The 14,517-nt window shown below is 40.1% G+C and overlaps 1 protein-coding gene across 2 annotated transcripts in view; it reads left to right on the top strand.

Annotated features, from left to right (window-relative positions):
• The first annotated feature begins 316 nt into the window (after positions 1-316).
• LOC127628753 (bcl-2-like protein 1) overlaps positions 317-14,517 on the top strand; it is a 44,752-nt gene continuing 30,551 nt past the window's right edge. Inside the window, exons 1-2 of one of the 2 annotated variants that reach the window (XM_052105613.1) lie at positions 317-473; positions 2,929-3,644. In XM_052105613.1, the coding sequence (XP_051961573.1) occupies positions 3,063-3,644 (582 nt within the window). In that variant the 5' untranslated portion in view covers positions 317-473; positions 2,929-3,062. Of the gene's footprint in view, positions 474-1,312; positions 1,457-2,928; positions 3,645-14,517 lie in introns of those variants that run through there. The other variant, XM_052105612.1, reaches the window with a different exon arrangement.

The raw sequence follows: 14,517 nt of genomic DNA, 5'->3' as shown, positions 1-14,517 counted from the left end.
CATATTTAAAGAGAAATCATATCAGTAATTTAACCACACACACCGAGTAAAATTTGCTAAGTAACATGAACCAATGATTATTTACTTTTAGGATTAGCAGTGAGGAGGAACCATTGATCATAAATTTAGATTTGAAATCGCCTGGCTATATATAATAGAGCACCAGGAATTTGAGACATTTCTCTTAAACGATGTTTCCTTTTAAATTATGTTTAATTAACGGACGTTTGAATGCATACGATAACTCCATAAACCAGCACAGTCTGCCATGCCTATCTGATGTAGCTGCAGTAATAGATGTGCAGGCTCTTGGTTGTTAGAGCAGCTCGAAGGGGCGGAACTCAATGCTTGCAGCCTGCTGCTGAATGCACTGCAGACAGCGGCTCAGGAGGACTGACTGCACACTGGTCGAGCAGAAACACACCGAAATAGATCATGAGGGAGAACAGGACTATGCCTTTGCAAATATCTGAGTAAGTAGCGAAGGTCTGTGAGGCGGGTGTTTATCCTTTAACTCGTTTATTGCCTCCAAATGATGATTTCCTTGAACAGTCAGTCCATCTTCCATAACGCTAGCTCACACGGCTAGCTAGCCGAAGTGGGAAAGATTGACGTAATTGGCTTGGATTTTTACAGGAAATGTATTGTTGGCTTGCTATTAATTTGCTTTCTTGCTGGTATCGGCGTTGCTTTCTGTTTAATGCTTTGTGCGTATTCGCAACTCAGAAGCGTTATTTTTGTGCACTGACATTGACAGCCCATATAACTGCATGCAGATCACCAAGAGATTACCGATACCATATAAAAAAGATCAATCTACTGCCAGTGTTTCTCAGGGCAGCATTTGTAATGTTCTCGGCCATTGCGCGTGAGGAGCAAGAATGTGGAATTTCGCGAATAATTGTGGTTTCGGTCCTCCCGTGATTGCCGGTGTTGTGTCGAACTGTTCCTCCGACGGGATCGGTTTCCCCACAGCAGATCTGTATGAGGGAACAGTATCTGACGATAACATTCTCCGCTGTCAGAATGCGTTCCCCTATGTACAAACCTAAGCCTAACCAATCTTTAGCCCTAACTGTAACCTATCGGGGCTAGGGGGAAACGGATGCCGACGGGGAACACAATTCGATACACCACCTGTGGTCCCTTTTTCCCCAATGTGATGTACTGACCGGTTGTTTCCGCTCGTCCTGTAGAACAGAGCCTAGTTATTACGTAATGGCTTGGGTAGGTAGGCAGTCCATATAGGAGTGTGGTTATGTCCTATCACAGGGAGGGGAGGTCTGCTTTAAAAATACGTTTTCTAGCCCCGTCTCTCTTTTTCTCACACACAGTATTACAGTTGATCTACCGCGGTGTCTGTTGATACTGTTCCATAACCTTTGCACTATATCCAGTTCACGCACACGCTGAGAGCTGTTTACATGGTTGACTTAATCTACTGGATTGTGTTATGGTAAGCAGAATGCTCTTTTACTCCCAGTGTTGTCATTGTGGTAAACACTGTTAACAAACACGATCATTGTTAGATAGAGGGTTTCTTTGGTTAATTTCTAACTAGTTGGCTGAGAAAAATGTTACTGTGTTCAAATATGTGTACTAGCCACTATATAGATTACTGTGGCAATGAAAAGCTCTCGAGGGTGTGTTAAATGCTTTTTTAAGTGTTTCTTTATATAAATAAATTGGGAGGTATCACTTTAACTTCGCGGTTGCGTTTGGGCTTTGAGTTGACATTGTGTTTGTAAACACAGCAAGAAACGCTCGAGAATATCGCCAACCAAACCAGCGACGTCCATAAGTGTTATTACATCTTGTAATTTACTGTTAAATGTGAAATTTGATATGTGCCTCAAAATGTAGACAATGAGATTTATATATCTGGACTCGAATCTTGGCCATTCTGGCTTAGTACCGCAAAATAGTAATTAAAATACTCGTCCATATTAAATGTTAATTATTTGTCAATTTTCTTAATACTCCGCTCGGAACACACCGTGCAGTATTGAAATGACCATGTGTTTTTGCTCTTGTGTCTCGTCGTTGTCAGCACGTGTTTGGCTGATCCAGTGTGTTTCCTGAGAATTCTCGCGCCCTTCCCACAAGCGATCAGATAAAGACCCTGCGCTGAGGAATTGGTCAGAAAGAAAGAGTGACAAAACGTTATTTATTTTTTGTGATATATATATTTTTAATTGAATAATGAATCGTAGATATCTAAATGTTCATTTATGTATTAAATAAAAAGTCTGTTTATACGAGACATCACAAGAAGATTGTTCGTATCTCTACATGATAACCATTATGTCTAGCTAGATTTTTGCTCTAAAATAATCATCTTTATTATGATAGTAAAACAGTGCTTTATAGATTCAATATAACGACTAATAATACATGTATTTAACTATAAATAGATGCATTGTTTTATAGAAGAGTAAATAAGCGATGCACAAGTTATCAGAACGATTTAAAGTCATTCCTAAAGAAATAATGTTGTGGCATCTTTTGTCTTGTGGCGTTTGGCTTGTTCTTCTGCTACCACAATTACAGTCCATCATATACAGATTTGTTGAAATGAGCCAATCATAATTCTAGCCACGTTGGCTGCTCATGTCCCCTGCTGTTAAAAATTTACTCATGTCAAGGTCAGTGTACATTTCAACTTGTCTTGGACAAGGGGAGAAGGGAAAATGTCCCTGTTTTTTTTTTTTTTTTTTTTTTGAGGCAGGTGATGAGAGGCTACCATCTGTTCCTTTGATCAAGCTACTCAATTAAGAAAGAGGGGTATTAGAGGGTGAAAAATAAGCTGTTTATGTTTAGTGCCCCTTTAACCTTTTCCAAAGTTTCACCCTGACCCCCTCCTCTCCTTGTTTGTGAATATGATTGCGTATTTACGGATCAATTCATTGCACTGTTGTCTTACCACAGGGCATGAGCCATTGCACCATCCCTGAGCTTCGGCAGAAGCCTGAGAAGGACGCATGGGTGTGCACTGTGTTCTAAGGAGGAGCAAGTAGGAATAATAACCAGACATCGGAGAACAACGAACAACGGCGTGAATTATGTCTTACTATAACAGAGAACTGGTGGTATCTTTTATCAAATATAAACTCTCGCAGAGGAACTACCCCTGCAACCACATTGGACTCACAGAAGACTCAAATCGAACTGATGGGGGGCAGGCAGCTGAAGAGAATGGCGAGGGGGCGGCAGGAGCGACGACCCTTGTTAATGGCTCCCTAAATGGAATGAGTGCTAATTCCACAGGGACACCACCACGGTCCCCTACTTCATCCCCCCAGAATCAGACAAATGGGACTGGGGGTCTGGACATTGTGAAAGAGGCACTCCGCGATTCTGCCAATGAGTTTGAGCTGCGCTATTCCCGAGCTTTCAATGATCTCTCCTCCCAGCTCCACATCACGCCCGCCACGGCGTACCAGAGCTTTGAGAGCGTTATGGATGAGGTGTTTCGTGACGGCGTCAACTGGGGTCGCATTGTTGGTCTGTTTGCCTTCGGAGGGGCTCTGTGTGTCGAGTGCGTGGAGAAGGAGATGAGTCCATTAGTGGGGCGCATCGCAGAATGGATGACTGTCTACTTAGATAACCACATTCAGCCTTGGATCCAGAATCAAGGTGGATGGGTAAGTGGAAATTTACTTTGACTCCTTTGATGTCTATCGTTTTTTTCAGTGTGATCACTGTTGAAGCAGACTCACTATATCCAATCTATTTAGATTTCTGATGTCGTATTCCATAACATTTCTATCCTGGTTCTTAAGTTAAGATGCAATAAGTTAAATGGAACATATCTAGATGATAAATGAAATGGCCATATTTAGTAGCAGATATAAGAGGATTCCAGAGAAAGGATGTTACTGTAATATGGCCCCTGGTCTCAAAGTTACTTATCCTCTAAATGATGAACATGTGGTGGAACTTCTCCTGGTCAAACTTGATCATCCTAGTTTGTAAAAAAAGACTCTCTTTGTAGTCAAACAAAGATCTCAATGTTAACACTGAATTTCAATTGGGGACTGTAATTGCATTCTGAAGAATTTAAAGGTGTAACAGTGCAGGGAAAGTGGATGTCATTGATCAATGTCTATTGCAGTCGAGTGTGTGTGCATGTGTATGTTGCACGGCCAGATCTGCTGGCTCCCTAGGGTCCAGACAACGGCTGTTTTTAGCACCTGCTTTCTCTTGGGCCTGGGTGGGTATGCTCTTACTCTGTGGAGGGGAAAGGAATGGGAGATAAGATAGCAGAGCCACAACCGCTGGTCAGCTGAATATTGATCTAAACAGTCTTTATTCCAAATCGGAAATCTATAGAGCATTGTGTGGTAAATGAGCATGTATGGTTGGGAAATGAGGGGGATGCACAAATAGTTCATTTTCTTCCTTTTATCCATTTTGTCTTTTATTGTATTCACCTTGGCTTTCCATGTGTTTTTGTCCCTTGATTAGCTGTCCAGTAGATGAAAGGCAGGTAAGCGCAAAGTCATGAGGAAAAACCTTTGTGCTGGTCCTATGCTTTATGTATGCTGGACGGGTGGCAGGTAATGGTGGTGTCCTGGTCAAATCAGCTCTTTCCCTTTGTGGTCAGAGGCTGTGATCTGATTGGGTGGGCAGTGAGGGTGAGATATAGAAGTCATTGTCTAATCGTAAAGGTAATTTTTAACACCACTTGTTCATTGGGCAGTACAGAGAACAGTCTCTCTTTAATTGGCAAGTGATTACTGATTAAAAACTCTAAAATGCATTTCATGTATTGTCTAGTGCATACTACAATTTTTTTTTTCACCCTTGTCCTTCCTTTCTGGTATCTCGTGATTTCTTCATTGCACAAGGAGTCCTGAACATTCCTGAAAGCAAAAGTCAACACGTTGTACTTTTAATCTAAATACGGATCCTTAAGTCATGTGATGTTTGGAATGAGAACATTACAGCACACCGTAGGGATGTCACGATGTGAATTTTTGATGATACGATAATTGTCTGATAAAAAAAATCATGATTATTATGATTATCTGCAAATTTACCTATTATGCAGCAATAAAACCCTCCACAAACATATCACAACTTAAGTTTTATTGCATTATTCATCAGGACATGCAGTTAACATATATTCCTAAGTTAAAACCAAGTAGGCAAAGTACTTGTATTTAAGGAGGTGCAATTTTCTCTATCTGCCCTCTGACACCAAAATGTACTGTACCTTCTCAACAAAAAAGTATGTATACCCTTTCAATAAATACTAATAAAATTAAATATAAATAATCAAAAACAACTGTAACTTAAACCACATGTTTATAATAAAATTGTGTCAGGTAGGGCTGGGCGATAAAACGATATTGAGATATATATAATCACGATAAAGAAAATCCACGATAAGCTTTTGAGGAATTTTCGATATTTACTGCGTGTCGCTAAAACACAAGCAGTTCGGCTTTCTCAGGCTGCGTCTCCACTGGGGCGGACCAAAGGCACTCACAGCACTAGGAGAGAGCTTGCTCCGCACCGCTGCCAATCCTACGATCCACCTTGCAAGCATGCCGCTCTGCTTTCATAGGAATGAATTGAAAACGCTCTCAGCTTCGCTCACAAACGCGCCAGTGGTAACGTAGTGTCAGACTGGATGAACTTGCTTTTGCTAGCTGCCTTGCTAATAATTAGGTTACGTCAGACTGGATGGTTGATTCCATCTGCACCGCAGGACTTCATGACAACAGTTGCGCCCTCTCATCATCTCTAGTGAAGAGTGCGACAGAACAACAGTGATGTGGACAACAGCTCTGATCTTTCTGCGCTGTAATCTTCAATATTGTTCTCTAGCAACAAACATGCATAATGTCTGCCCTGTCTTGCTCCGCACGCATTGCCTCTTTTCCCTGCATGTGTAGATTTGAAGTGCCGCTTGAGTTAACCTGGTTTCAAAGCACCTTTTAGACCAAAACGTTTTTCCCTTCTAAATGTATCTTTATTAATCAGCATGTTACGAGCCTTTACTAATAAACAAATCGAGTTCTGTACTAATTTTTTAAATGGATAAGGAAAGACTAAAATTACTAGTTGGTAGACTAGTCTCTCACTTAAATGAAAATATATTAAAAAAAAAATTTAATAAACAAAAAAAAGTTTTCTAAATTTTCTCTCTGGACACCCCCTGAACCCACATTCAGCATCATTCCACAGTCACAAGGGCTTCTATGCCCCATACTTTGGTATCTGAATCTAAATCTAAATATTCCAACAAATACTGGACTGCTGTCACTATGCTTCAGAACAAACAGATGATCTTTTAACATTCATTTTCAATTGATAAACCATCAAATATTTTAATATTTTGGTAAAAGATCCCGCAGACCCCACTGCTTTGGTCATCTCTGGCCAAAAGCAGAGATCCCCCTTTTAAAATATACAACTTTTTGGATCTACAGTTTCAATTCAGTGTTTGACTTTACCAAAAGGTAAGTAGTACACTACATATAATATTTGCGGTGTTTGTAAAATCATTACCTTCATCTGGGCATTAATCTCTGGATGGTGTTCCCTCGGGTGCTGGAACATATTAGATGTGTTCACCGCTTTTGCTGACACCTGTCGTCTGCGAGTTTTACATACTGGATACCCGTCTTCAACAACTCCTGTGTCATTTTTTTAGATAGCCAAAATGCTCCCAAATAGCTGATTTAATTTGCTTTTTTGGCGGATACATCTCTGGGAGATCGTGGTGTTCCGCAATGTTTTCATTTTGAGAGTTTCACGTGCGCTGAAAGTTTACATTCTGCACGCGCCCCGCCATACCTTGACAATCACCTCGTGAACTCCGTTACCATAGTAATAGACCAGCCAGGCAGAGGGCAGGGCACACGCAAGTAGTTAGGCCCACACTGAAAGACTAATTTTCAGTAATTAAAAAAGAAAAATAGACAACATGGTTGTTTTTTTCCGGTTTTAAACCATAGCTTCCAAGTTCTTACGGTTTAATAACCGTGACCATTTTAATCACGGTTCATTGTGAAATCGGGTAATTGCAGCATCCCTAGCACACATAGTTATAGCAGGAAGTCCTTTTATGAGTGTTTTTGTAGGATATAGCCAGATTTTTGCATCACATGTGAATGTGAGTGTTCAGATATCACTTAGTAAACTGTCTAGATCGGTGGTTCTCAATAGGGATGCACTGATCTGAAACCTGGATCTGTATCGGCTCCAAAACTGACATTTTTAGACAGGCTGGGTATTGGCCTGACAAGCCCAATACTGTGTGTTAATCATGTTCGTTACTGTCAAGGTCCAAAAATGACAGAAAAGCACAATTAAAGGAGCACTCTGTAATTTGTTCCTCATTAAAAAAAGTGTTACTTCTAAAGAAATTAAAACATTTGTATGAAATCATGTGCACTCACATGAGGGCTCCGGTGATATCAGTAACCTTATAAAAGCTGTGCAAAGAAAACTGGCTTCTTTTCTAATGAAGACTTTCACTGGAATTACTGTTGCTTTTGCTGCTACATTATCCAGTAGACTAGTTAAAGTTTTTCTTAATAGGCTATACATTTATATTGAAATAATTTGTGGTTTGTTTCTTTACATATAAACAAGTACCCAAATTAGTTCCACACAGTGAGGTATAGACATTCCCAGCTGATTATGAAAAAAAAAAAAAACATCACTGGTATCGGTTTCGGCCAATACTGAGATTTCAGATCAGAAGAGAAAAAGTGGTATCTGTGCATCCCTAGTTCTCAACTGGGCCAGGACCCAAAAATAGGTCCCGTGTCTGTTGTTATAGGGTCTCAGTTGGCAGGGGAGAACAGTGGCATAAGCAAATAATAAAATAAGTCTGACCATATAATCATGCATAGTTAGGGTAGCAAAATAAATAGACTTAATAAAGGGAAAAGAAAGCACTTCCCATATCTTCTGTTTGTGGACCTAAACTAGAAGCGAATTCGGAGCAAATTAATCTGGCACAATTATCAAGAAATTAATTCATATAAACTCCGCAAAAAAAATAAATGTCAATTTGGAGGTGGAGGGTCCGTCATGGTCTAGGGCAGTGTGTCACAGCATCATCGGACGTCATTGCGTCATTGCAGGCAAGATCACCGCTGTGCGTTACAGGGAAGACATCCTCCTCCTCCCTCATGTGGTACTCATCCTGACATGACCCTCCAGCATGACAATGCCACCAGCCATACTGCTCGTTCCATGGCCAGCGAAGAGCCCGGATCTCAATACTATTGAGCACATATGGGACCTGTTGGATTGGAGGGTGAAGGCTAGGGCCACTCCCCCCAGAAATGTCCAGGAACTTGCAAGTGCCTTGGTGAAAGAGTGGGGTAACATCTCGCATCAAGAACTGGCAAATCTGGTGCAGTCCATTAGGAGGAGACTATTTTCACTGGTCCCTCATTTATTCAATTTGTTTTTAATAATTAATGTGGTTACAGAAAGGCAAATTCTGTTGTATAAGCTTAACTTGTATTGAGCCCAGAATATTCCATTTAAGGATACTTGTTTGCTCATTTTGGTAATGTTTTGGGTCTCCACTTGATGGAAAATCTGTTGAAAACCACTGGTCTAGGTAGAAGAAAGTGTTTAATATGCCAGTTTAATATGTTCAGTTTTAAGAGATGCCTGGCACTTTGTGAACTAATTATGAATGAAGACGCATCCTGAGGTTTCACATCCTGAGGTTTTGCAACCAGCTGCAATTTTGGTTTATCTTGAGCAGAAATTGCAGGAGCTTTTGATGTAACTTACTCAATGGGGAAGTAAAATGAGGTCTACACATCTGGCTTTGAAAAAACAGACATGCATGTTGCATGCTCACAACAAATGTAGGCCGTCTGCCTATCTGCAGACACCCACTCAAGCCACTTCATCTCACTCTCATTCAGCATCAGTTACCATCTGCCAGACGAACTTCACCAGTGGTTGGCTAGCAAAAAGGATGCTCCGTTTCAAACAGGCCACTGTAGTTTATCTGTGAACCGTAGCAGCAGGGGGGCGTGCATACGCACACCTTCGCCAGATTTCATGGTCGAACAGGATACACAGTCTCTCCCTAGTGTGCATTTTTCACTCAACGAAGCATTATGGTAGCAGGGGGGTTCACACACTAATCATTTTAGTTACTGCTTTGTAGTGAGATGGGGATATTTAAAGGGATGGTTCACACAAAAATACATTCTGTCATCAGTTACTCCCCTTTCGTTTTGTTTTCAAAGCTGTTGACTTTTTTTTTTCTGTGGAATTCAAAAGATGTTGCATTTTGTTAGTCTCAGTCATGATTTGCTTTCATTGCTGCTTCTTTCCTTTATTTAAAAGAGCATCACACGGATTTGTTATGGATACCGATTTCTAATTTTTTTGTGAACTATCTCTTTAAAAGCCATTGACACGAAACCATCTTGTCCTTTGTGCAGGTACGTCCCATTTTTGGTGGGGAGAGCTATGGTAAAATCACCCTCCCCTTTTGAAGCAGGGAATGCCCGTTCCTCCTCTCGCTTTCACTCACTCACTTCTTGCTTTCTTATATTTAGGATTTTTAAGTGACTGTGTGCATTTTTTCCCCTCCCACATGCAGGCACATTTTTCAACCACACTTTAGTCTCACTCTCTTTGCCTACACACACAGTAATGTAGTGAAAGTCGTTGGCAGCTGTGTGATGCAGGTGTATCGCTGTACCTGCATGTCTGGTTGTGTTATCTTGGAGTCTCTCTCTTCTCCTCAGGGGAGATGGGCTCTGATACAGTAATGATGCCCAGAGGTGTAGTCACGCCCGGGTCTGTTTCCTCATGCTTGTTTATTGTAATGGTTTGGAGAGTGACTTTGCAAGCAGTTTTTCGTAGGCAGTGTTGGAGGGTTGTAGAGTATGAGAGCAGCCTATGTAGGTTAAATATAAACAATCACTGACACTGCTGAGTCTATATCTGTTGTCTTTTACACTAATATTATCCAATTATAAATGTCCTCACTTCAGTGCATATTTTGATTACATGATCAAATGTTCTAAATTGAAGCAAGGGCATGCCAAGAAAAACATGAGTATACAAAAACTTGCCCTGTCAACACATCACTTTAAACATAAAATTTGGTGAAATATATAAAATCTTTCATTTGGTGAATAAATAGACATTTTATTTATTATAGGAAATTATTTAAAAATGTTTTTTTAAATATATAATCGTAATTGATTTGAGTTCATGTTGATTTTGACTGCCGTTGTCCCTATAGAAAAAAAGTCTGTTTGCATTCGCTTTTGATCTGCTGTTGATAAATGATCCACTGATTAATTAATGCTCCTATTTGCTGTAATGCATTGTAGATGATTGTAAGAGTGCATATTTTATTTCCTTTATCGGCTTGTGTGAGCAGATTGTTGCACAAACATTTAAAAATATGAGTCTGTGGTGTATTTGGGGCTTGTTTAAAATTAAAAGTCCCAAGTTATGCACCAAATCTTTTTTTTTTTTTTTCTCCCAGCTATTATTGGGATTTTGGTCTCACAATAAATTCTGAGATTTCACTGAATGTGGCCAGAGACAATTTAGCAGAGACGGCCACTTCTATTTAAATGAATGGAAGAAATTGGAACACCCAACCAAGAAGATCTAGCGCCCAACGGTCAACGGATGTAGAAAGGAAGTCCCGCCTTACAGGTAAAAGAGCCAATCACGTTTAGATACAGGTATCGCCTGTCAATCAACTCGCTGATGCGCATTAGCTAATGAAGCCAGGAAAATTTGTATGTTTTAGCATAATATGAGGTAAAGAAATACAGTTTAGGATTCCAAATTTATCAAATTTAACTGCTGATTTGAAATGTGTTCTTTGCTCATAGTCTTGACCAACCGTTTTTGAGATTTCAGTGTTCCCCATTCAAGTAGATGGGAGCTGCACTAGCATGACTGGAAATAGCCTCCTGAGAGGGTTCCAAAGATGGCCGACAGTGGACTGATTTGCTAGAAAGACTTTGATGTGGCCTCTTGTAGCCTCAATATCTGGGCCATGCCATCACAATAAGAAAACACAAAGAAAGTTTTTTTTAACACATTCAATATTTCGATTTAAAAAAAATTATGGACTATTAATTGATTATTTGTTTTCTTTCAAAATCTTAGTGATTGGTATTGGAATAATCAAATATTGGTTTACCTCCAATGGAAAAGACAGGGAAAGTAGAATGACTGACACGTGTGTGTGTGTGTGTGTGTGTGTGTGTGTGTGTGTGTGTGTGTGTGTGTGTGATGATATTTCCAGTGCTCTTGTCATCATTACATTAGACTAGAGGAGTCCAGAGCCTGAGGGGGTGGGGATATTACCAATTAGGATTGAATTATATGTGAATGTGCTCTGGCTAACTGCCTTTGTTCAGTCTAAATTATTTTCAGTCAATGAGAGTTCAGGAGCAGTAACTAGAAGGAGGGCAAAATAACGATACAGAAGGGGGTGTGGTGGGGGAACCCTACTTTTCACTCTGATTACACCTGCTTTGTTCATTACATCTTTAGAGTGTGTATGTGTGCGCACGTGTATGTGTCGCATTACACCCTCAGAAACTCTCATTAGCAATGTGTCCTTTACCATTGTCCTGCTTGTGCTAACTAGAAAAGTGACTTCCAAACACACAGAATCATTAATCAAATGCACAGATCACATACTTAACACACACATGGCAGTGATGCCCTCATGCATGCTGATAAACAAAGACCTGCTCTTTATCACGTTTTAAATCACTGTCACCATAACAGAAGTATTTGTATGATGTATGGCTATTACTCTCGAGTTTCATCAAACATATGTATATGCAAATATAAACACACGTATACACGCACAGACCCCTTCGTTCCATTGTCTATCATGTTTGCACAGGGAACACCCATGGGACCATCCCCACCCCCCATCGCTTTTACTTTCTCTTCCTTCTTTCCCTGCCTCCATCTCTTCATTGTGTCCTTCCTTTCTTTCCGTTTTCTGTTAATTCTTTCGTTCATTCCCCCCGCCTTTCTCCCAGTCTCACGTGGGTGGACGGGTTGCAGATCAGACATGCAACAACATGCTCGCGTCACCACAGTTAGTGTGCCTGTTCACCCCTTCATTCTGTCTTGTTCATTCTCCGTTCATGCATCCATCCATCATCCCTCCACCTTTCTGGTCATCTGTCTCTGTATCGACTTGTTAGACGTGATGGCCATGTGTGATGGGCAGACTTGTTTGTGACACGCCTCATCACAACACCTCCCGCAATCATTCGTCAAGCTCCAATACATTAGCACCGCCCCTCTCTGCGACTGTGTTAGTGTGTGTGTATGTCGCATGACTATATGGCTGCTTTTGTGCTCCTGGTCACATATGTTTGCCAATGTGCATCAGTGTCGTGTGTGTGTGTGTGTGTGTGTGTGTGTGTGTGTGTGTGTGTGTTTGTGTAGGTATGTGTCGCATTTAAAGAGTTGCTCCCCTCAGGTTAATCCAACGCTGTATGACTTTCTCTCCTATGTAGAACACAAAAGGATGTGTAAGGGAGGAATGTTATCCTCAGTCAACATTCTTTTTCACTGCATATTTTCGAAATGAAGTGAATGGTGATTGAGATGTCACCTGCGTAACATCTCCTTTTGTGTTGAACAGAAGAAAAAGACATTGGTGAACCATCTCTGTAAAAAGCAAGGTGCATTATTGCGTGTTTATATATGCATCCCATTAGCGCAATTATATGAAGGTATTGCACAACATGGGCATGTGATTACCTTAAACAAAGGAAATGCGGGTGGACTCACACACAGCATGCTGCTTCCAGGTGAGGAGCTTGGCAGTGATGGAGACAGTGATCCAGATGTGACGCTGTTATGCACAAAATGTATCTCTCTGTCTTCCACACACAGGAACAGAACCATCACCTTCACAGTGACCGGCACTTAGCCAAATGTTTACATGTCACTATTCCCTTATTACTATTCTCAAGGTCATGGTTTACCCCTGACCAATCGGCTCATAACAGAAAATATGTGGGGAAAGACAGATGTATGCAATTTGAGATATTGGTCAGAATAGAATATTAGCGTCTTCTTGAATAATGCACAGTATATACTGTATACTTTGTTCTTTTTTTTTAAGTGACAGTAGACATTATGGATCCTTTTTACATTTCCATACAGATTGACTTTCTCTGAGAGGAAAAACATAACTCGGAGCAGTCGATTAAGGCAGTGAGATGAGAGAAAAATGCCAAATTTGCAGCTGTGGTAACTAGATTTATATATATATATATATATATATATATATATATATATATATATATATATTACACACCCACACACACAGTATCTCACAAAAGTGAGTACACCCCTCACATTTTTGTAAATATTTGATTATATATTTTCATGTGACAACACTGAAGAAATGATACTTTGCTACTTTACTACAATGTAAAGTAGTGATTGTACAGCTTGTATAACAGTGTAAATTTGCTGTCCCCTCAAAATAATTCAACACAGCCATTAATTTCTAAACCGCTGGCAACAAAAGGGAGTACACCCTTAAGTGAAAATGTCCAAATTGGGCCCAATTATATTATTTACAAAAAATAATATTTACAAAAATGTGAGGGGTGTACTCACTGTGTGTGTGTGTGTGTGTGTGTGTGTGTGTGTGTGTGTGTGTGTGTGTGTGTGTGTGTGTGTGTGTATATATATATATATATTAATGCCAGGGTAATATAATACAAAGTGTTATTTTAAATTTTTTTTATAAATTGACTAGAAATATGCTGCTAAATAAGGTAGAAAAGAAGTCATCACAGTCTGTAAAAAGGTTCCAATCCACAGTTGTATTATACATTATCACATGACCTCATCATTTTGCAAGTTTAATTCAGCAAGTGAGGTCCAGTTAGAAACTCAGAAATTAGAATGACTATTTTGCATTTTAACCAAATGTAGTGTGACAATGCCTTCTCTTTTTTTGAACCATTATTTGGTCAGACTGCCAAAAGATGTGTTAAAAATCAAAGCTGATTCTACGTCTGGTTCATTCAAATCAAGCACATCACATTGTGGGATACAGTATTCCACACTCTTGTATACTGCTCATTTTGGCAAATTTAGCAGGCAAGGTTTTTCCTGCATTGAGAATTATGAGGCAGCCGCCTCAGTCAAATTTCCCATTGTTTCCGAAATTCAGGCAGGCAGTCGTGTGCACAGATATACCCCAAGTGGTGCTCAAGCACCTGCCCTCTTTCACTCGAAAATTGCCCTTTTTGCCAGTAATTTTTTTATTTAGATTTGGTCCTTTGCATCAATTCTCAGTTAATCGTGTGCCCAACATCTGCATTTAAGTTGTAATTCTGCAAGACCACACGAGCCCCTGCCCCTCCACCTCTTTGACATTCTTTGTCACAGCCAGGTAAGGATAGTGTTTTCCCTAAACTTCGACATTGTCACTGCTGTGAAATTAAACCTCTATAAAAAAAAAATCTCCATAGAGCCAGCAGAACTTAGGCAATA

Source organism: Xyrauchen texanus, chromosome 35, assembly GCF_025860055.1.
Source record: "Xyrauchen texanus isolate HMW12.3.18 chromosome 35, RBS_HiC_50CHRs, whole genome shotgun sequence".
NCBI classification, from domain to species: Eukaryota; Metazoa; Chordata; class Actinopteri; order Cypriniformes; family Catostomidae; genus Xyrauchen; species Xyrauchen texanus.
This window is presented reverse-complemented; position numbering and strand designations above follow the sequence as displayed.